This window comes from Caloenas nicobarica, chromosome Z (assembly GCF_036013445.1).
Source record: "Caloenas nicobarica isolate bCalNic1 chromosome Z, bCalNic1.hap1, whole genome shotgun sequence".
Lineage (NCBI taxonomy): Eukaryota > Metazoa > Chordata > Aves > Columbiformes > Columbidae > Caloenas > Caloenas nicobarica.
In genome coordinates, this window is record NC_088284.1 from 2,449,855 (window position 1) to 2,474,134 (window position 24,280).

The window sequence follows — 24,280 nt, forward strand, 5'->3', positions numbered from 1 at the left end:
ACAGATTATATTGTGAACGTGAACAAACTGATGTTCAACTATATGCCATGGTGTTTTAAATCACTTTAATTAGCCCACTAAACTCCCCATCTTTTAAAGTCCTGAGAACACCTGTTTTATTGAAAATATAAGGATAGTCTTGCCCTTCATGCCAAAAAGTCGGTAGCAGATAAATCCACCCTGATGCCCGTGAACTAATCGTGGAAATTTTATTTGCACATAAATCAGGTTGTTGATTCCAGCAAAGACGCCATAGCACCTTCGCAGCAGCTCCTGGCATTGTCTTTTTTTATTTTTATTTTTCTACCAGTAGAAGCTATTTGAACAAACAATGTATATAAAAGAAAGATATTTATAAAAAAGGATGAGTGTCTTGCGTGGATACAGGAGCTCACATGGGAGGACAACCTCGGCTTTATGGCACAACCGAAGCTTCGTGAGACCTTATCAAGCTTTATGATTAAAGTCCTGGATGATTTTTATTTCTTCCTTCCTATGATTCTGTATAAAGTTCTTCTCCCCAGAGATTTTTATGAAGCTAATAAATAGCTGGATAGTAAATGTATTTGTTAATTACTTTTTTTATTATTTATTTCAGATAGCACTGCTTTTTCCTCATCAAATCCACACGCTTTCCAGATTAATTTTAACAGTTTGTACACGGCTTTGTGCGAGCAGCAGAAATCCGACCAAGCGACTCTCCTTTTGTACACGCTTCTGCATCAAAACAGCAACGTGCGGACATACGTGTTGGCACGGACGGACATAGAAAATCTTGTAAGTATTGTGTCATTGGAGGAATATGATGCTAAACATATCTGTGCACTAAAATATAATATTTATAAAGCTCCCAGGCTTTGATTCCCTCTTAGTCTTGATCCACCTGGGCATGTTGTAAAGAAACTGTTAGCAGATATCGTGCTATTTATTATTTTATTTTTCTTATTCAACCTAAAATGGTACACGAGTTTATTGTGTGCGTACAGGGATAATAGTTGATAAAATGAGCTGTAACTTGCCTAATACGCCAAATATCTTACAGGGTTGACTTGAGGCTGAAACTCCTCAAGGAGCAGCTGGCAGATTTTATAAAAATGCAACTCTTGTGACTTTTTAGCTGCTTTAAATAGGATTGTGGTTAATGGCCGATGTAATAGGCACCCGGTACAGGTTTTTGGAGGTTATAAATTAGCTTTAGTAATGTTTAGTTCTGGTTCGGAGTTGGAACACCAACTCTTGGCAAACTGGGAGGAGATGATTGATACTGAATTAATTCAAGACTAAACTCCTGTGTTGTCTGCTGCGGATTATCTAGGTGAGGGCTGAGGCATTTTGCATGAATTCTGTGGACAAATGGTCATATTTAATTTTCTGGGCTTTTAATATATGATACACCATGTTGTACAGCTGCTGACAATATCTATTTACTTTATTTTTAGTGAAATAAAGGTTAGGTGTGTGCATTCTTTCCTAATTCTGATGTCTGATTATATTGTAAAACTGCCAGAAAAAGTATGAGGTGCACATGTCAACTCCAGATGCAGGTACTTAGATGCTCCACAGTGTGCGATATCTTTGTATATTATCACCCATCCTTCCTCCCCCTTAGAAAAAACAAAAACAAAACAAAAAAACCCCAGAAAATCACATAAATAATCAGCAACATTAAACACATGGCAGGAAAAGCTGAGAAAATTGAGAAAAGCATCACTAAAAACTCAACAGCATGTTTGATTTCTTTTTTTTTTTTTGATACCAAAATTTGAAACTGTCTTTTCTTATTTGACTCTTCACGCATCCTGTTGTTTTTTGTGATCACTACTGACGTCTTTGCCCAGTCCTCTTGTTTTTGGCGAGTAGGTAAGGATGAGAAAAGCAGTTTTAATTGCTTAGGAAAAGGCAGAAAGGATTGTGTGTAGGATTGTTACTGGATAAAGAAATCACCATCTCCTAATTACAGCCCTGTGGTGAAAAAGGCTCATTTAGTCTTGAGCTCATCAATGAGATGAAGAAGTAACAGAGCTGGATGTTTCCTTCCCTATATGGCAACGGCAAGAGCTGCCTGTGGTATACAACTATATTTAATATGTTTAATTAAATATTTACAGACTGTTGAAAAATCAGAGTGTAGAGAAACATTTTTTTTGCTTGAAGATTAAAACTGCAAGAGACTTCGAAAAAGCAAAGTTAGTGCAGAAAAGAGCTTGAGAAGCATCGAGATGGATACGTGACGTTGGGAGAGGAGGAGTTTGGAGAGAGTCATGTGATAAGAAATAAAGCCTGGAGGTTGAATCCTTTGGGTTTATGGGCGCAAAACAATTAAGGTAATTAATTTAGAGGCAAACCAGTGCTCTCTGTGGATAGATTTGAATGAGAGTGGATGAATTTTTGGAGGAGTATGGCACAAATCAGTAGCTTCTTCATAGAGAAGCAGTTGGGTGATGTAGAAAGGTCTGTCCTAGACGGGAGCTCAGGTAAACTGAGTGCTCAGCTTAAATATTTAGGCATATTGTTCCTGTTTCACTGTGCTTGATGCATCACATTTGTTGCATTTTCTCCTATTTTAATACTTCCCAGGTTTCAGTGCCCAGGAAGCATCATAACAGATGTTCTGTGACATCTCCTGGGCGTTTTTGAAGTGTGTCTTTGCTCTTTTGTAACTTGAATTTTTAAATGGATTCCGTGTGTTTTTCTTAACTGTTGTAATAGATAATGTCTCTGCTTTCTTCTTTATTTGTGTATGAGTTTACCTCTCATTTATATATAAATACCTTTATCTTCTGTTGTGCTTTATGTTTTATCTACAGAAAAACAATGCATCATTTTACTCTTATAATTCTGCTTGATAGAATGAATAGGATGTTGGTGTGTCTTCCATAACTCTTTGTAAAATTTTGTAAAATAGGTTCAGTATCTGCTGCTGGTAGGGATGTTCACATGTAGAATTTGACTCTCTTGACTCTTGAAAGTATTTGCAAAGATTCTCCAGGAAGTGGTGGGACTGGTGAAATAGGGATTAATTAGCAATTTTTTTAATAAGCGCAGTGTCACGGTCTGCGGATGGGAAAATATCAAGCCTTTTTCTACTTATAAGAGCAGTTAACACCCATATTGCATGTAAAAATACCAGTGAGGTGTCTGCTTGTAAAAAAATAAGCTATTTCTGTTGAATATTTTTGCTTTGGCTGCCGAGTTGGTGTTTTGTTGCTGCTCAACATGACTGGACTGAAATAATTAATATGAAGATGTATTTATATCGACTGATAATACAGCAATATTTCTTTCCTGTGGTATAAATTTGACTTAAGCTGGATACTCATGTGGCTCCAAGGTCTTGTATTTTATTGTATACTAAAACTAAACTATTTTAAAAATCTTTTTGGGGGGGAAGCTGCTCCTGACCTTGGATTATAACACCTGCAATTTTCAGGCTTGGCTTTTACCTGCCGCTTGTTTTGGGGATTAAAAGTGATTTATTTTACCAGTGGCTGTGTCTTGTCAGTTAAAAGCTGCTTCTGATGGAGGAATTTTAGAAGTAATCCAGTAATGATCATTTAATGACTATGAATAAAAGGGCCAGCAATACAAAAATAAGTAGTTAATGTCTTCTCCATATACGGCTGGACATTGGCATTACATGAGAAGGTAGACATAGAAGTTCTGAGGTATGTGCGTAAGATAGAAGTGTAGAAATGCATTTTGGTTACAGTGCTAGATAAATTTTTGTAAAATTAAATTTCTAGAGTATCTCAGAATCAAGGTATGATTTTTTAATGGAGTTTGCAGCAAGGCTTAAAGAACGTGCATGCACTTTTGCGGCTACAGTTTGACCTGTTATAAAATGAATGTGTGTAGACAGAGGAGATAAGTTGGGCCATTTTGTTTTCCCTGCAAAATCAAGTTATAAATGCAATTCTTTGATAGTTTTAGATTCGCTCCCTGCTTATTGTAACGTTTGGAAATTACTTTCAGGTTATGCAGTGCAAAGCTACGTACAAACTAAATATTTGAGATGGAAGTAGTTTGAAAAATGGGCTTAACACTGTGACATTTATCTCCCTTTTCTTCCAACCAAGGAAAAATATTAATACTGATTTTTTTTTGCTATATGCTGAGTTGATACTCTAAGGAAAAACCTGCTCTTTCCTTTTCTCTGAAGACCTATATTCAAAAAAACACAAAGACATCAACTCCAGTTCCGACTGGAGAGAGCAGCTTTTGAAGGACCCTTTTAAATGGTGAAGGAAGAGTATTTGCAACGTGTAAATACTATTTTCCCTCTGCTTTTCTTGTAGTGTTGGCTTGACCCATCCATCAAAAGCTTTTGTGGCCTCAAAGCATTCAGATCAATCTCATTGGTTTTCATAGAAACTTTGATGTGTTTTTAGCGTGTTTGGGACTGGTTGGTTGTATTATAAGAGAACATTCTGGTAATTTTAGAGGCTTGTGAAGCCACTCACCAGAATCTGTTTCACATGATTCATCCACTACACTTGGCCTGTTTTGAAAAACAGCAAGTTTTTAGGTGTCTAGAAGCTTCTTGGGAAAAAATTCTACATCTCGTCCACTATCTTGGAATTGAGAGTTTTCTCCAGTGCCTTTTTCCAGCAAATTTTGGGATTTTTAGGCCTGTTTCTGCAGTGGGGAAGCTGCGTTGTCCGGAGCCAGTGGAAAGCTCATTTTAAGTTGGTAGCGAGAAAACCTTTGCATCTGGATTAACTTTAGCCGAGCGCTCAGGTACGCTGCTCGTCGCAATAAAATCTCTTCTTCCTTATTATTGCAAGACTTTGGCTTCAGTTACTTGTCGTGGTGGAAACATTGCAAGACCTTGGGCTGAACTCTCCTCGTAATGTCAGTTCTCTTTGGCTGAGTATTATCTAGAATAGGAAAAAAAGGTGTTTTCTAGGCTTAACCCAACCCAAACTGGTTCTTTTCTGGGATTATGTCCACACACCAAACTGGGATTTGAATTTCAGGTCTTGATACTTCTATGTGCACCTCAGTGCCGATATATTTGATGAGAAAAGTCCTTTCAGACCAAGCTTGTGCTTGAATGGTTCGAAATAATTGTTTTACCTGCTCGAACATGTGAAAAACTTGTTTTAATGATTTTAATTTTAATTTTAATTCTTATTTTCCCATAGTCTAAAGGGAACTAAAGCTTTCAGCGCCTATTGTAACTGGTAGGGCTGGAAATCTCATTTATTAGGAATTGAAATTCCACGTCCAACCACAAGAAAGAATTTGTTTAGACTCTTGCAGAGATGGAAAGAAACAGATGGAAGGTGTTTGAACACTGTACGTCACTATTTAGGGGTGGTTATTGCAAGAGGGAGGAATTACGGTATTGTTAAGGGCAGCGTTATATACGGAATGTTTTAATTCTTCTCTCTATTGTCTGAGGTATTTGAAAGACTAAACTAATCCACACGTTTTTCCCTTCCATTAAAGGTTCTGCCAATTCTTGAAATTCTCTATCACGTTGAAGAAAGGAATTCCCACCATGTTTACATGGCTCTGATCATTTTGCTGATCCTCACGGAGGATGATGGCTTCAACCGATCCATCCATGAAGTGGTGAGTTGTTGTTTTGATCAATTCTTCAGCTCTAAAAATCATTTAAATGTTTCTTTTTATAAAGAGGCATCTGAATATCTGTGAACGTGCTCCCTCTTGTAGAGGAGATGCTGCCTATACTTATTTTTCTGTCTCTTTTTAATAGCCAGACAGGCTTCCTCAAAAATACTGAGTGTTTGCCATGAGAGGACTAGAAAAGAGAGGAAAAAAACCCAAAGAAAGCTTTTTAATTTCTCGTGACAAACTTCGCTTAACCAGTCTGATGCAGCTGAGAGGAGCATTTAGTTGGAGTTTTATTTTCCAGCCTGAATGTTCCTTCCTTACTTGGCATTTCTTTTTCTTTCTGCTACATTAGTATCTATTTTATGTTGTTGGTGTAATATGATCCGAATTTTTACTAGTTTTGATGGGTCTTGACCATCTGATTTGGATAATTATGTTCTAATTTCCTACCTTCTAAAGCTGTGAGAATACAGAAGAGATCTGCACTGATTTTATTGAATTTTTTTGACTGGGATATTAGTGAAATTAATGAAATGAAAAAAGTTGGACGCAAACGTCACATTATCTAAACAAAACTCTTTTTCTGGGTTAATTTCCGGCCGCTTTTGAAGAGAAATGGCATTTTTTTCTTACTTATGGTATTTACTCTCTGAAATTCCATATGCACCATACATGTGCGTTTATTTTTGGGTTCCATATCACTAAGTCATTTAATTTCTCCTATAAATCGAGTTTGGTGAGAGCAGACAAAGTTTCATTCCTGCCTCAGTCTTTTACCCCATCATTTTTCATTCATTTTAAAGGCTTTCCGCATAGTCTGTCATAAATTCCTTACAGGATGAGTACAAGTGGAAGATTTCCCTAAAATTAATGAGGATCCAGCTGCGGAAGGAAAACATAAATCAGGTTTTCTTGTCCAGTTTATTCTTGCTTTTGCAGCTAAACCTGCCAATATAGTTGTAGTGTGAATATTAGTTTACTACTTCGGTTTTACTTAAAGAAAAAACCAACAAAAGCACCAAAAAAACCCCCCAAACTAACAACAAACCCAAACCCCACCTTGTTCCTTTTACCCTGCACTGATTTTCTCACTCCTGCCTTTGTCTCTTCCATCTTCTTCTCCATTTAGTCTTTTATTTTAATTCAGATTTTCACTGGTTGTATCTTTCTTTCACCCTGTGGTTGTGTTTTTTCCTACTCCATAGTGTCTGCCGTGAAGAATCCATTCATTAATTAATTAACAGTCAGAGTTTTGCCTCTTAGCTGGATAACGAGAGGCGACTGGGAAGTTCCGCAGACCTGTCTATGTGAATTTCTGCTGCAGAAACCCCTCTGAAAATGGACAATTTTGCCATCCAAAGCCAACAGAGCACTGTGACACTGCAGATTAATAACCTTAATTCTTCCATTATTTCTTCTTATTATTTTTCTTCCCTTTTTCTCCATTTTTTGGTAGATGAGGCGTGTTTTATGCCAAAGGAGAGAGCAAACTTGGAGGCGAAGCAAAACACTTTTCCACCCCTACAGTGCTTCTCTTATTGAATTTTAAGGTTTTTTTATTGCCTGGTGCTCTTAAAATTAATGTCACATGGATGAATTGGTGCAGGGAAGGAGAAAGAGATATCCCCTTATTCAAAAATTCAAAGGTGTGCCCCCAAATCCACTATAATATGGGTAATAGAGTTGGTGACTGTGATACCAACTCAAATATTCCCTATGGAAAGGATTTCTTATCTATAGAAAAACCACATTCTGTTATATTTAAAAAAATAAATAAAGTTACCTTCTTGATTTGTGGCGTTCCTGAACAGAGTCTACTTTTGGATGCAGTTTAGTTACTGATTATTTATTATAATTATTTCTTAACTAAAATACTTTGACACGCGAATTCAGTTCCTTCGTTTCATGGACTACAATTTTTGTTTAATTAATTATTCTGGCTGCTTCAGAAGGAGCTTTTAATGTAGGGACAATCCCCTGTTAAATAAGAGTTTTCATGACAGCACAATAGAAAACAAATCAAGAACAAGATGTACATAAGGTTGTTAAGTGCAGAACATGAAGCTTCTATTGTGCTTTTGTTGCTCGTAGATTGAATTTGTCCTGCAATTTTTGGTGGTGATTCAGGAACTGGTACAATTTTCACCTCTATAGATTAGGGATATTAAGATATTCACGGAAGGTCATTATTTTTGCTGCAACTGCAGCATTTTTGTTGTAAAGCCTTTAATTTGCCACCTGCCAAATTTAAAAGAAACGAAAATTCAAAGTTTTGTTGCATCGCACCCCAAAATGACAATAAGTGGAAGAATATGACCCAGATAAGAAACGAAAATCATAAGGGAGTAGAAGTGGTTATGGTGGTCAAGTGGGGAATCAAAAATATTAGTGTTTGAACTGGTAAATAGGGTAAACTGAAAACCAGGTGGAAAAAATTCCAACTGTTGAGATGTGTGAGCTCTGGAATAACCTGTGTAGTGGAATGTTATTTGCTTGAGACATGTAAAACAGGGCTCAACAAAGGTATTATTCTTATTTTTCTTCTTAATTTTTTCTTGTTTTTATTTTTTTTCTTTTTTAATTTTTAATTTTTCATTTTTCCTTTTTTTCTTTTCTTTCTGTTTTTTTCTTTTTTTCTATTTTCTTGTCTGTCTCTTTTTTATTTTTTCCTTTTTTCTTATTTTTTCTTTTTTTTTTCTCCTTTTTCTTCTTTTATTTTTATTTCCTCTTATAATTTTTCTTATTTTTATCTTTATTTTTCTGGTTTTATTGTAGGCTCTAAAGACCAATCCTGTTTTGGCAATAGGGCAACTTATATCTCTGCAATTCCGTTACAATTCCATGATTCATAATTTGTTTTGAAACCAAATCCAATCGGTATTTAAATGTGTTCAGTGTTCGTAGTGCCGTGAGGAAACAAACTCCAGCTTTAATGACCAATGCTACAGTTTTCAAAGTTAATATTTTCTGTTTGTAAACTCAGTTATTTCCTCTTTTCACATCAGCCGTAAACACCTTTGTCTTTGTTTCTGTTCCTGAAAGTATCTCCAAGTCCTCGTTTTTAAATATTTCAGAATTTCACTAACTTAATACATATATATAATTTAAATTTTTGCTTTCCAGATACCATTTCTTTATCACATCTGTATTATTTTCAATGAGCATGAAATTCTAATGAAACACACTTGGCATAGTGAATATAAAGTTACACAGAGTGATAGCTTCATGTGCAAATTTTTGTTTTGACCTAGGATAATCCTGAATTTATAGAGCATCTTCCCTGTGTTCTTAGGAATTTTTGTGCTTATTTTACTGTATTTCTCCAGGTTGGTCGGCTGAATATTCTATTAATAAGAGGAAAGAGCAGACTGATTCTCCTACAATAAATTCAGAAATCGTGGTTAAACTTTATCCACCCTGATGGTGCAGAGCACTGAAAAATCTGAAGCTCTTAACTTGTAACGAGGGAAAATTTGAAGGAATTGGGAACATTCTGCAGGTAGTTAGGGTGGAACTGAAGGTTTCTAGAGTTTTTGAAGACTTTATAAATTAAAGGGTAAGATCAAAAAGAAGATAGGAGTGTGGTGCACACGGAATAGAAATCAGGGAACTGCCAAATTTAATCATCTTTCTACAGTTAGTGTCTTTCCACATGGCTTATAATAAAGTTGATGAGATTTACTGACTGATAATACTGCAGAGGTATTTTTTCCTTTGTTTCCTTTTTTTCCCCCTTTTTTTCATTTTTTTATCCTTTTTAAATTTTTTTCCTTTTTTCTTTTTTCCTTTTTTTCCTTTGTTTCCCTTTTCTCTTTTTCCCCTTTTCCCCTTTTCCGTTTTTCCTTTTTTTTTCCTTTTTCCTTTTCCCCTTTTTTCTTTTTTGCTTTTTCTTTTCCTTTTCTTTCCTAATTTTTTCTTTTTTATTTTTACTTGTATTATTTTTTCTTTTTCTTTTTCTTTTCTTTTTCTTTTTCCTTTTTCTCCTTCTTTTTCTTTTCTTGTTTTTCTTCTTCCTTCTTCTTTTTTTCTTTTTCTTTTTCCTTTTATTTTTGCTTCAGAATACAATAAGTTTTTTCACATTTGAGACTGGAAGCTACTTTACATTTCTTAAGGAACAGAAGAGCCTGGACAACTTCCTATGTTCTTATTCAGATCTAGGTGCTCAAGAACTTTATTCTTTTCTTTTTTCCCCTCAGATACTGAAAAATATCACTTGGTACGCTGAGCGTGTCCTAACAGAGATCTCGCTGGGGAGCCTCCTGATACTGGTTGTGATAAGAACCATCCAGTACAACATGACCCGGACAAGGGTAAGAGTTATGTGGATTTCAAACTTTGACAGCATTGATTTTAAGCAGGGTCTGGAGTTTTTCTTCATTTTTTTGCAACCAGTTGGCATCTGAATTTATGGGAGGGAAGGATATGGGAAGATGAGCTGGATTAATTAAGCACAATGTTAAGTGGTTCTGAATTTGTTGCACAATTTCTGTATTATCTGTATTATTGAGTAGGATTCTCTAAAGACCATAATTCAAGCACTGAACTCCTTATTTTCAGCTGAGAAGAAAAGGTTCCATAGTTTGATGAGAAGAAATTATTCTTTATAGGTTGTTTCCCTCTGAAATTGCTCAGAAGTGGGAATTTCAGCTCTATTTATTGATAATGTTTTCAGAAGGTGGGACAGTGACTGAGCCATAAAACCTTTTTGAGCTCTAGCAGAGCAAAACTGCTTCAACTTCATAGCTTCATATCCAATTGTTTTTGTGCATTTTTCAAGCATACCATGCTATACCTTATCTCAAACATGGTATCATAGAGTTTTGAATATTTTCAACAATTCAAGTCACAGATGTTTTTACATTACAAGTAGCAAAAAAATCACTTAAATATATTTTAAATTGGGAAAGTTAAGGATTTCACTTGTACGATCAAAAGAATTAGAAGAAATGAGGACATTCTTGGCATGGATTTGTAGGATTTGGAACCTTTTATGTTATATAAATGCATATTTTAGATTGGAATAGGCAAAATACCCTCTTGGATTGGATAAGCGGACAAGTTTGGTTCTGTGAAAACCCTTGACTTCGATAGGGCTGTTACTTAAATACTTGTCTGGTCAAATAGTTTCAGGGATGCGAACAAGGGGACCAGAACTCTGCAATATTTTATGATTATAGTTCTGGGAAATACAGAACGCTTTGAAAGAGTTAATAGGGAGATGGGGTAAGAAGCAGAAAAAATTAGGATAAGACCACAAAAAAAAAGAGAAAGAAGAGGAGGAGAATCTTTCAGTATTTGTTACACGGGTAATATCATTTAAATCAACTTTATTAGATATAGGTGAAGACATGCACATGAAATCTGAAACAATCTCTCTTTTGTAAGCCTTAGATTTTAATAAAACATATTTAAACCATCACCACATATATACATTTTGCATTTTTTCTCTATGCTTTTGACCATGTCCTTTAAAACAACATATATTACTCCGTCTTTTGAATGATTCTTTTAATAGGTGTCAGTGTGTATCAAAAGGGCACTTTGATGTGGTTTATTTTTTTTTTTTTTTTGCTTTCCTCTTCTTTCTGACAGGACAAATACCTTCACACAAATTGTCTGGCAGCCTTAGCAAATATGTCCGCACAGTTCCGCTCACTTCACCAGTACGCTGCTCAGAGGATCATCAGGTAAATAGAAAAACTGCTCTTGAAATTCATCTTTTGCTTAATCTCAGGAGTAGAAAAACTCAAATTTTACACGCCTGAGTAGATATCGATGAAATAAATAGCTGAAATGATAACTGAATAACTAAATAATCCTGGATTATTATTTGCTTTATATTTGAAATTGTTCTGAATGCACAAAAAATAGTAGTTTCTCTGCATGAGAAACTTCTGAATTTTCATTCTCTTAACGGAGCAGCTCAGGAGCTGCTTTCAAGTGAGGTTTGCAGGGATTTGTGTGAATTATGGGGTTTTTTAGTCACATTATGACAAAAACACACTTGAGTGCTGGTTCTCAGGTACTACGCAGATGGGATTTTTAACTTGCTTAACTTCTTCCTGCATATTTGGTAAAAGATTTATTTGTTAAATGAGATGTAACGCAATGATAATTTTGTGACTGAGGCTATGCTAATATGGACACTACAACTGTACTTTTCAAATGATAAAGCTTATTATTAGCTTATTAATAAATAGCCAATATCTACTCTGGTTCTACATAACTTTAGAAAAGTAAATGTTGAATCTGGAATAAACGGTTCTAGTCCTTGTCAAGTACAGCCAGTGTGCCAAAGAAAAGTAAATTATAATTGCGTGCCTGTACACTTTGTAAAGGACGGAGTTAACCAGAGATACATCTTGTTCTTAAATCTCTACTCTTTAGGATTTAGTTCTCTCCAAACCATTTCTCTTTTGGAAATGGTTGGCTGTCAAAGTGTGGACAAATAAGCAGGTTTAACACATTCTTCTTTTACTTTTTCCCTGCTTGATACTCGCCCTCTTTTCATACCCTTGACAGTGATAGCGAGTGGTCAGAATTTGAATCAAAGCTGTTTTCCCATTACGTATCACAGACATTGTCTTAAATACGATTTCTCAAATCGTAGATGTACGTTCTGAGTTTTCTAAGCGTTTGCAAAGTTTGGTCTCTAAACTCCTAGATGTGAGATCTGCTACCTTGATGCTCAAAAACTTGGTCTGGTTTTTAGTGGGATGCTTTGTTTTCCACTTCAGAGCTTTTTCCTCTCTTCCTGGTTTCTGATTTTGTTCCATTCTCTTCTACTGCTGTTTCTGCCGACCAGAGTGAGTTGTGTTCGTGAAATTTGGGCCAGGAAGAGGTTTATCTTGCTGCTCCTGTTCCAGCTGGCTCTTATCACCGCTCAGTAATCTCTGAGTGATCTGTGTATTTCTGTGTGGCTTGGCTTTTTGTCAAAATACTCCAAATTTATGGACATCCACTGTTCAAAATTTGAATTCTTGGTTGAAAGGAAGCTCAGCTGGATTATTTTGCTTTAATTGGGATATGAAATGACTGAGCATGTGGTCTGCTGGCTTCTCACAAGAGGTGGCAGCTGTCAGCAGAGCAGCAGCGACCTCGGGACTTCCGCAGACGCGTCTCACCTCAACCTTTAAATTCGGAATTATAAAAGGAGCTTTTTGTGCTGTCAGGCACCTTTTCCAACCTTCTCAGATGTGCTTTTCACCATCTATAACTGCGTCTTTGAGGCAGATTCGCTCCCTGATGTCTCAAACCCATCTCAAGACCCAAGGAAGGACATGCAACGCTCCTCGTACTCGACGTCTCAACAACGTTGTGGCGTTTGGGTGACTTATTTGCCATCACTCTAGACTTATTTGCCATCTCTCTGGACTTATTTGCCATCTCTCTAGACACTTAAAACAGGACTTTAACATTGCCACTCGATTTTATTTGTGAAATAATAGCGCTGATATTCTCACTGAAGGCAGACAGACTTCTGGTGTTGCTCGACACCAATGCATGTGGAAAGGAGTGAACGACAGAAAACAAGAAAAAAAATTCCGTCACATTGAAATAGCCAAATTATCTCTCTTTAAATGTGTGATGGACTCGCAAAACCCCACTTGAAATGTGCCAGATAGTAAGAGGGTAAACTCACAACACTGGTATATCTGAAACTCTCTGTTCTTCTGAAGACGTAAGCTCTTAGTAGCTACTCTTGGTTGGTTTCTGGATGTTTTTTAGCAGAGAGACTTCACATGGGATCTGAGCTGGGCTGTATTACAAATAATAACCACAAAATATCCAGGTATAGAGCGGTAGGATGGCAGCCTGGGAGGGATCTTGGTTATCCTGACCGTTGGAGCTGATTTTGGTAGTTGTAAATAATGTCAGGATATGTACAGAAAATAGACGTGCTCATCAACTGAAGAAGCAAACCACAAAGGAAACATGATATATATTATATTCTATATAATATGATATGCTTATATAGTCCAAAGATGCCCCCGCTGTTATTTTTAAGCTTTAGAACCTTGAGTTCCCTGTCACGCTTAAGCATCATAAAGTAAATATTTTCACCTGATTTCCTCTCGAAATACACAGATTTATTATAAAATTTCAATAACCAAGAAAAGCAATAGGCATAAATACTTACGAACACATAGATTTCATATGAGATTGATATTTTGAGGCATACGTTGTCCATCCTTTTCCTGCTTTATGAAATCTGTTATTAAATTTAGCCAGCACTGATGAACCCAAATTGCTCCATGATACCAAAGCAAAATATTTCTATTTAAATTGCTGTCTTGGTTCTACAGAGAGAGTACAAGTATCCCTGAGAGAAGAAACCACAGTACCCATAATGAAAAAGTGTTTTCTGTGCCTACAAAGATGGTACTTACTATTAAATAAAGTGTTTTAGGGTGTAGGTTTTTAAATTAAGTGGCTGTGAAACACTTAAAATCTGCTTAGCAATACTGCCAAATAGACAGTCAGAATTTAAGATTCACCAGATGCTCTAATGATTCCTTAATGTGAGAAGTAATTCCATTTCCATGCAGCCTTTCTCCTAATCCTGTTCTGAGTAGAGACTGCCAATTGTTTGAAATTCAGAAAACTATTTTCTGTGAAAGAATTATCTGCAAATATTCAATATACTGTACTTAAGAGCTCAATAAAATACAACTTGGGTCATTTGTGTCACATTCCAGCCAGCACGAAAATTGTCAGATTCATACAAATCTATCCCAAGCAGCTGCTGGAAATAAAAATAGATGTAATAGGTGTTTTATAATAAGATTGAGGGTAATATTCATTTAATTTTGTCGACTGCCCTGACTTGGAGAACCTTTCCTTCTCCATCCTGGTTTGGTTTTAAATACGTGGAGCTATTTTATCAGCACTTCACTGTGCTGATATTTGTATCACTGGAACGCTGATATTTGTATCTTTATATAAAAAACATTAAAAAAATATGTGTGGCTGTCATTATTGTCAGAAATGACGAGCAGAGGTGGCTGTAGAGTCTCTAAGCAACAAGGGTCAGTTTTTCCTTTGCTTCGTTTCTATTCTCTGAGTACAATTACCGAAAAGTAAAGGCATTAATTCCTTTAACCTGTTTGGAAACAGCTTTTGTCATATTTGTCCAGCTCTCACGTGCATGACACTGGGAAATGGAGAATTTTTCGCTAAACATCTGTATTCTGACATCTCATCATCTGATAAAATTAGTGACAAGAAGATGACTGATAACTTAAGGCAAATTCTTTTTCTACACCTTCATATATTGGAATATTTGCTGTTTTCTAAGCAGGGATATGCCACTAGAGGTTACCATACCCCTCATTAGACTAATTAGACATTTGACATTAAATGACTTTATGGGGCTAGAAACGCTCTCCGGTTTTCCTTTTTTCTACACTATCCCCACAACTGTTCCCATCCTGAGAACAATTTATCGCTTGCACTTCTCCTCGTTAAATAACTTTAAGGAACTTAAAGATGACATCTAATTAAAACAGTGTCATATTTTCTGGGTTTCTTGGGCTATTTTAGGGAGTTCAGTGAGATTCAGAGAAGAAAGAGGCTTCTGGCGCCTTCCTGATGCTCATAGGAGTCACAAGGAAGCAGGAAAACAGGTGTTTAAAAGGGATATAAATCAAACTTTTAACTTGCTATAGGGTGCAGTATGTTGGATTTGAGCATTATCATCACTCATTTCTTTTATCATATGTATTTTATATATATTCTATATGTTATATTTCATATATACTATTCTCTCTATACATTTATTATTATAATTATTGGTAATCATTCCAATATTTTGTCAAATTAATTATGTATTTGAGAAGTTTCACCTCCTCAGCAAAATAATTTCTTTTACTCTTTCCTGCCTTATTAATTTAATTTTTCTACTGCTCTTTCCATTTCGACGGGATTTTCTTGAGTGAAAATATTTATGACAGTTTTTTGAGAATAAGAGAACATGATATTGCTTTAAACTGCGCTTTTTAAACTCAGTTTAAGATTCTGCTGGATTAAAAATTGTCTTTCTTTAGAAACATCGTGTTGCTACTGCAGTTTGTTAACAATTCCCAGCTGCAAGTAGCTTTGAGCCCCAAATTTCTTGCTGGATGAGGGAAAAAAGGTTATTGTGGTTAATGCTACAGAGAGCAAAAAATACGTGTGGGGCAAGGAAAAAATGCATTTCTCGTAACTGCTCTTTTAACTTGACTTTTTTCTCTGAATTCCAACAATAGATGCCTGTAGCTGTGTATTTTATATCCCTGTGTATGGAACCATGTTGTTAGTTTAATAAAATAGGGAGTCATGTGCATCTAGAATTTAACGATCTTAAGCTTATCAGCCCTTTTTTGAATTATGGTCCTGATTGCTCTAAGTAAAATTGTCCTTAAAAGAAGAAAGCATATTACTTCCCTCTTCTTTCCTTTAGATTATGTCAGTTGTTGCTTTTATAAAATGGTAATAAGGAGGAAAGTAATCAAAATAATCAAATTTTTCACATGCTGCTGTGTTTGGCAGAATGTAACCCATGTCTGCTTCCATGACCGTTTTTTCCTGGCCTATGATAATTCATTGAAAATATTATTTATTTATATTGATGTAGTATTTTTAAACCTAAACTTTCTTCAGCAATGGAACAGTGCAGAAAATGAGTAAAATTGAGTTTCCCAAATCAAAAGCATTTCTTAAGGAGAAGAACCTGGGAAAAAGAATTAAAAATAACCAGGTTGCTGCATGAATGTTTCAAAGCTGTTTTTTTTCTAATTCTCATTGGTTTTTAATTGTTATTTGAAAACTTAATTATAGGGACAGAAGAGTTACTTCTCATAAAGGAATATTGATTTTTTTATATGCTAAAATTGAGCATAGGAAGCATTTCATACTTAGATATGTGAACTGAGCAAAAGGAATAAGATGAATAGGGGAGACAATATTTTGTTCTGACTTTTTTCTTGCAGCAAGAGAATAAATGGTGTTAATTTAGAGCCATTTTTCAGGTAGGAAATTTCCCAAAATTGTTCTGAATTTAGGGGTGAAACCCTTTCACCCTACAAAACATTATTTTGTAAGAGTGTTTTCAGTAACCAAAAATCAACAAAATACAAGTAAGACATCAGTGATTGTTATAGTGTAATAGCAAATTTATACCTTTACTAACACATAACATGAAAACGAATTCCTGATTCCTTTATTACTTGTCGGTCCTGTTGTAACGAAAGATTCGTGTTGCTTAAAGCTCCGAGGATGCTTTGAAACCCACGGGTTTGTATCACACCGGGAGCCTGGACTTTGCCTGGACCTTAAGAAACATCAATAGACACATTTTTTATATTCTGGGTTCAAATCTTAATTGGACCATTACATTAAATCTCAGTTTACTGAGCTGTTAATCATAACAGAAGAATGTTTGTAATAGCAGAGAGTAGAGGAAAGCAGCTGCTGCTGCTCTCACACCAGCACACATCAAGAGACAAGTCAAATTATATAATAATGAAAGATTGAGCTCTAAAAGGTGTTTTTGGAATTAATGTCCTGTGGCCAGAGCTGGTAAATACTGAACCTGCTGAGCATCTGCTTGTATCTTCCTTTTTTATAACCCAAAGAAAAGAAAAAAGGAATTGAGGGTAATGAACGGTTTCAGGAAAATAGTGATATTTGCCTCTGCAGATATTGAGAGGAGCAAATCCCTCGTTTCTGATAGTGAAATGGAAATATCTCCAGTTTGAGCTGTTCAAGAACAATAGGTAATTTTTTTCTCCTCTTTTGCATCATACGTGGTTTGTAGTTGTGCTAGAGGGAAATTACGTTAACGGAAATTATCACGACAGTGTATTTTCTAGGTTTTCTACACAAGAGGGTTTTTTTAACGTGTATGTTGGGTTTCATTGGCGGCGCTATTGGTAATTCCTGTCCCCGAATAATTTCATGCAGACATTGTGTCACTGACATAAACAGGGAGAAAGCAAATTTCTGTGGATACAACTACAGGTGATTTATCTGCAACTCATCCATCTTGTTTGATTTTCTACATTTGCTTTAAAACAGTAGCAAGTTACCTGTTCATCCCAGCAAACTTGAATATATATATATAGTGCTCTGGCTGGTGAATTTGTTACTTCAAAATACTTGTATTATTTTTTTTCCCTGTGTCCTTTGCTTTGGTTCTTTGGATGCCTTAGATTTTAGCAATAAATTCTCCTCAGTGTGGTTGACGTAGCCTCAAAAATAAGAATTAAAACCTCAAAGACATTTTGCTTCTTAACTTTGACAGAGTTTTGTAGCATTTCAAGTTGGAGGAGGAAACATTTATTATCTAACCTGGATATAAAATAATACTCTATTTATGAGAAACTGCATTATAATGCGATTCCTCCCCATGCAGTGCAGTATGTTACGATAATGATAATTCTATTTTTGTTAGGTGTTCCAAGTAGAATGAAAACCAATGGCTTCTGAGAAAAAGATATTAATGATATTCTCGTGCTCAGGTAGTGTTTGAAAAGAGGACGTTGTGGGAATGGAAGATAAAACAGCTCCAAGCCATCGAGTCTGAACTTCGGTTTTAATCCGTGGACTGTCATTAGTTGAAGTTTTGCCCACAACAGGATAATTGGAGAGGTTTTGGTGTCAACTGGTCAACCTTGGGTGGCTTTGGCTTTTCCAGATGCTTTTTATGCTCTTCATCTTCTGCTTCGTCATTGCTACTTTTTATACGGAGGTTCCTGAATCTGTGGAGTGGCTTTTGTCGGGAGACAGAAGCAATTTATAAAGATCTTGGTACAGTTAAAGAAAAGAAACATATGCTGGCCTTATTAGTAGCTTGTTGACCTAGATTAGCCGCGGGGAAGCTTATAAGCTGATCAGCTGATCCAAAACTGGGAGGTGTCATCGCAATTAGTAGGAAAGGCCGTGACAAAAGGTGAGACAACAATTCCTCAGATGAGGGAAAAGAGAATATTAGTAGCAAATGACTTAGCAATGTAAATATAATGAAGTTAATTTTTAAAAGGAAATAAGTATCATTTGTTATGATGCATTGAGTGTAGTTGCGGTCAAAAGTATTAAAAAGCTGGTTTAGTTTTATCAACAGCTCCCTGTGGACTCGCCTGTCTTTGCCTACGGGTAACATATGGAGGTGAGGTTTTAGGTCGATATCAGCTGTTTCCAACATGGAAATATCCTTGAACTTGCTGTAAGCCTGGTTCAACCTGCTGGAGATTCTGCGGGGGCACCCAATGGGACAGTAATACCCTCGTCCCCCATCTGGCCTGAGCCGTTGAGTGACCCGCGTGCCGTTAGGAGCCTTTGGAGCCACTTCCCAGATGGACAGATGGACAGCTTTATTTTGGGATAGATCGGATCAGCGTGAACCGTGGAGAAGTCTTGGACAAACCGTTGTTCTGCGCTGTCTCAGTATGTTCTCACATGAAGCAGAATCATTACCCTCTGCTCTGCATATCGTAGAATTCATGGCACAGGGCTCCTTAAAAATATTATTGATTGCTGACCTGGCTTAAAAAGGCTTTTAATCTCTACATACATACCACTCTAACAGCTCAACTTCGGACAAGATGATTCTCTCTTCTCTTGACCACTTTTTGTGTCTCTGCTGACCTGTAGGACAAACCATCATGGTAATTCTGTCATTTTGGCGGGTTAAAATTGTTCCGACAACTCATTATTCTTCTGCCGTCCAAGAAATTGTGCGGTGCTTCCGTGTCTTACAAGCTACAAGTCATCACTTGGCAGAACATGTGATTAAATGAACGTGATGCAAATTAACGCAGCCTTAGAACTGAAGTTTATCAAGTCTTGGTACTGTCTTCAGGGAATCTAGAGCATCACACAGATTCTTGCACGCAATGCAGAGTGTCACTTGGAGGTAGAAGGTCCTTTTTTCCCATCTTTAATTATCACAAATAACCCTTTTTAGAGTTACTATGCCACATAAGCTCTTTGGAAAAAGTACAATTTGATAATAGTCTTCAAATTGGGGAATTAAACTTTGAATTTTTTGGTGTAACCTCACAGCTTTTAAAACTGTTGATCTTGCGAATCTGTTATGATGGAGAGGATGAAATATTTGAGGAAACCTGTGCAGAAGTAACTGGTTCTGTGGTTGTGGCGTTTAATAGATGAATTTGCAGAGCAGACAGAGGTTCTGAGTTGTGTTGTTTTAGTTTTCTGCATGTTTAATAGTGAAAGGAAGGAAAACGGAGAAAGCCAGTGGCATTAATTCATTCCTGCTAGTGCAATTTGATTTCTTTTAGCTGGCCTGGAAAAAAAAAGATTAAGGCCACTGAAATGCTTATTGGGTAGTATCCCAATTATTTGGGATTTGGTGTCTAATGTACAGTACACTGAAGATGTGAATCGCATAGTTTTTGCATGTTAAAAAGTCGGGTTTATGGCAAGAAATTGTCCTGCATAAGATTTTCTGAGATTTATAAAAAAACCAGAATTCTAATAGCCTTTTAGAAACTATTTGCTATTCTGGTAGAACCCTAGAAACTGCAGTCTTGTCTTCTTAATTTGTTGTGAATGGAATGTATTTATAGGACAGTGTTCCCTAACAGAAATGAAGAGGTGACTCAAGATAATGACTTGCTTGAACCTGTCTCTTCTCTTCTCTTCAGTTGCAGAGTATTTGGCTCATTAATCACTTTATTCTCATACAACGTGTACTCTTTCCTTTTTAGAAAATCTCTCTTTGGAAAAAAATTGTGAACTATGATCTAGAATGAGTAATGAATGCACAAGGATTTATCTGACAAACTAAAATTGTGTTATGGCTGTGAGTAACAATTAGTACAAAACAAAAATATTGCTTGATTAGAAATCAATCAGTGCCCTCCAAATTGCTCCTGAAAACCTTCCTTTCCACCACACGTGGAAATTTTGTGTTCATTCAGACCCCACATTTTCAAACCGCTGTTCTGACTGATTTTAGGAATATGAGAGAACAATTAATGACATTTCTGAGTCTCTTAAGTACTTGAGCCAAACTATTTCCCACCACCATATCCTTTCCACCATCATTTGCGTGGCTTCCGAAGAGAATGTTGTACTTTGAAGCATCTGAAGCTTCTAAATGGAGGGTGAAACTGTAGGTGCAGAAGAAAGAACCAGGATTTAACAACTTTAATGTGCTTCAGGTCTTTGTAACTGTTGAATGACTCAACCTGTTTAATGGTAATGGCCTTCAGCAAGTTTAGGAAGGAACAGGTTTTAGGTAAAGTAAATACGCTTAGTTCTGCAATGAATAAATCAATTTTCTGTGAAGTTGTGTAGAGACATGTTTCTGTAACTCATTAAATGTACTTCTGGGTCCATCACTAAGTAGGTTTTTCACCAAATACGATGATTTACTTGGGTTCAGATGGGCTGAATGCCGCTGGAAACGGGCTGCGATGCAAACATCAGTATTAACACGGGTGTCGTCGGCATCTCCCGCAATCCCATGTGGAGCCCCTGGATTATCACGAGTGTCTGGCCAGAGGATAAAAGCGCAGGAGGTTTCAAAAGCAACATTCCCATAGTAGCATCTCTTAAGCTGCCTCCCAAACAACCACTGCCTCTGGTGATTAAAACCTTCACTCTTCATCTCAAACATCAGTACCAAATAGACGCTTCCTCCCAGCTCTTTCATATATATATATATATATGTATATGTATGTGTGTGGTTTTTTTTTTCTTATGGTCATCAACTCCTCGTGTCTGCTTCTAATACACAAATTCTTTTGTTCTTTTTAATAGAACCTCATCTGTCCTGAGGCAATTTGGCCTTTCTAGAGAAGACTCTCATATATTTATAATTTGATTTTCAGTCTGTGAAACATCTCCAGAACTTGTTTGGTTTTCATTTCCTTGCCCTCCTTTACTATAAATACTTTCAGGTGTAGAGATAATATTCCTCTTATAAGCCTGTCGTGTACATTTGGCCGGTATTGTGACAATATGTTGCCATGGGGCATGGAAACTTATGTCTGTGACACATTATCACAATTAATCACTTCTTACATATTAAAATAATTTTTTTGCTTCTCTATTCTGTGGTGTTGTGGCACCTGTAACCCTAAAATGACCACTCCCCTCCAAACTGCTGTTTCGCAATAACGTAATTTAAAATCCTGTCATCACTCTATGCTTTGAGATATAAATCTAGTGTATCTGAAAAGTAGGCCTGCAAGAATGGAGTATTTTTAGAAAGCCAAGAGAAGTCACCTTATTACTTAGATTAGGAAGTTAGGCGAGGATCAAGGAGGATGGAAAGTACCAGTAGTGAGAAAGGATCAAGTCAGGGACAACTTGAGGACAGAATTACAGGATGGTTGGGGTTGGAAGGGACCTCTGGAGATCATCCAGTCCAACCCACCTTTCCACGGACATCTGCAAGTCAATCTTGGTACTAAAAATCGAACAATTAGTATTGTTTCTACTGTGGTTCATCATTACCACAGTTCATCATGTCATCAGCGGCAGAGTACTAAACAGAAATGAAAGATTTTGTCCAAAATTCTAATATTTGATGATGTATTTTACCCTTGGCAAGAAGGCAGATAGGTTTGCATTTCTGTTGTTTATCCTGTATGAAATAACATTAATAAGTGATATTTTAGGCAGAGAATAATTAGTCATTCCCGCGGAGTGAGTGATTTAATATGTTGTTATCATCTATGTAATATTTCAGTGAGTGTAGAATGTATTTTGGTTGGGTTTGACTTTGGGAATGACTCAGAGGACTTCCTAGAACATAGATTATCTGACAAAAACAATAGTAAAATCTTTGTGGCACGTCAGGACATTCTTCCTGCGTGCATACAGCTAGTTTGGGATGCTGACTAACATATGCTGCTTTAATTAGCTTATACTTTTTTTTTTCCTTTTTTTCTTTCAAAAAAAGGCTTTTGTACTGGCTTTCCCATACAGTCATGTTGTAGCATAACTCCCTTTTGAAAGTCTGGCGATTAAGTCTTCAAACTCAGCAAAAGATGTTATTTGCTATGCATTTTTCAAATTCTGCCGCAGAGACAATATGACCTAAATATTTAATCAGGCTTAGCAGAATTGGCTTTTTTTTTTTAATTGGTGCAGATTAATCTATTTTCTCTGAGCTAATACATGTGGCATGTATGTCTTCAAGACCTTTTTCTCAATAACGTTAAAGATTTATAGTCTTCCTAAAATCTGGCGTGCATTGAGAGGGAGATTATGAATTACAATTACCTAAACATTAGCACTGGGAATTTTTCTTTTGAATGTTGGTTATGCTGTTTCAGACTAGATTGTATTTATAGAGGAGTTACTGAATACTGGTTTTATACCATTTTTCTATACCTCGCCCTATTTGCTACATTTCTGTGTTTTTTAAAAAGGTGTCAGCCTGGTGCTGTTTATGGTTTTGTCTTTGATATATTTACTTTAAAATTGCAGTTGACTTCGGTAGAGAAAATATCAAATTTCTGGTTTAAATAAATAAGGATGTAAGTGGCTTTGAATGTTTTGCTTAGTGCTATTGTGTTAGTCAAAGCCTGTCCTTAAAATTTTGGATGGCAAAATCAATGTGAACAGATCATGGATTTCAGCACTTCTTATTTCTTAGCTGTTATTTTTGCGAAGTGTTTAGTCTGTGGCTGTAGTCTTGTGTACGCCTCTTGAATTACGTGGAGTTCAACTTAAAAAATGGAAGCGATGTGATCACCTAAACCATGACCACTTAGGACATTGAATTTTCTTCAGGGAAACGTGAGAAATGGCAGGTTTGGAAGAATCTTTAGCAAAGTTTCATTCGTTTGTTGGTTTTGATCATCTGAGTATTTCACACAAGTTTCTTGAACGGCTTTCAGATGATCAGGGAGACTCAGGAAAGCTGTAGGAAGCCTCGTCATCCTTTTGTGTCCTGACAACCAAGAGGGCACCAAACATGGGGTAACCAGGCGGTCAAAAGTGGGGATTGTCCCGCTGTGTTCAGCGTTGGTACGGCCTCACCTTGAGCACTGGGTGCTGGGCCCCACTATTTAAAAAGGTCGTGAAGGTCTTTGGTGCATCCAGAGGAGAGCAACAAGCTGGTGACAGAGCTGGAGGAATGTCCTGTGAGGAGCAACTGAGGACTTTGGGCTTGTTTGGAGGAAAGGAGGCTGAGGGGTGATCACATGGCTCCCCACACCTTCCTGAGGAGGGGACGTGGAGAGGGAAGTGCTGAGGTCTTCTCCCTGGGATCCAGTGACAGGACCAGAGGAAACGGCCTCAAGTTGCGCCAGGGGAGGTTGAGGTTGGATCTGGGGAACAATTTCTTCCCCAAAGGGCTGTGGGGCATTGGAACAGGCTGCCCAGGGCAGTGGTGGAGTCACCATCCCTGCAGGGGTTGGACAGACGGAGATGAGGTTCTCAGGGACATGGGTAGTGATAGTGTTGAGTTAATGGTTGGACGTGATGATCTTGAGGGTCTTTTCCAACCAAAATGATTCTCTATGTCTAGGAAGCATTTATTTTCCAAGAGGATGGTTGAACCCTGGAACAGGCTTCATGGACAGGTAGTTGATGCCCCAAGCCTGTCAGTGTTTCAGATGCACTCGGATGATGCCCTTAATAACATATTTTAACTTTTGGTCAGCCCTGAAGTCATCAGACAGTTAGACTAGATGATGATTGTAGGTCCTTTCCAACTGAAATTTCCCTCTCCTCTCCT

At 36.8% G+C, this 24,280-nt stretch overlaps 1 protein-coding gene across 2 annotated transcripts in view; it reads left to right on the forward strand.

The window, feature by feature from the left end:
• Nucleotides 1-24,280, forward strand: part of DYM (dymeclin) — a 188,636-nt gene that overhangs the window by 73,493 nt on the left and 90,863 nt on the right. For both annotated transcript variants that reach the window (XM_065656605.1, XM_065656606.1), the window contains 4 exons: nt 599-777; nt 5,452-5,577; nt 9,777-9,890; nt 11,173-11,267. In XM_065656605.1, coding sequence (XP_065512677.1) covers nt 599-777; nt 5,452-5,577; nt 9,777-9,890; nt 11,173-11,267 — 514 coding nt within the window. The remainder of the gene's footprint in view (nt 1-598; nt 778-5,451; nt 5,578-9,776; nt 9,891-11,172; nt 11,268-24,280) is intronic.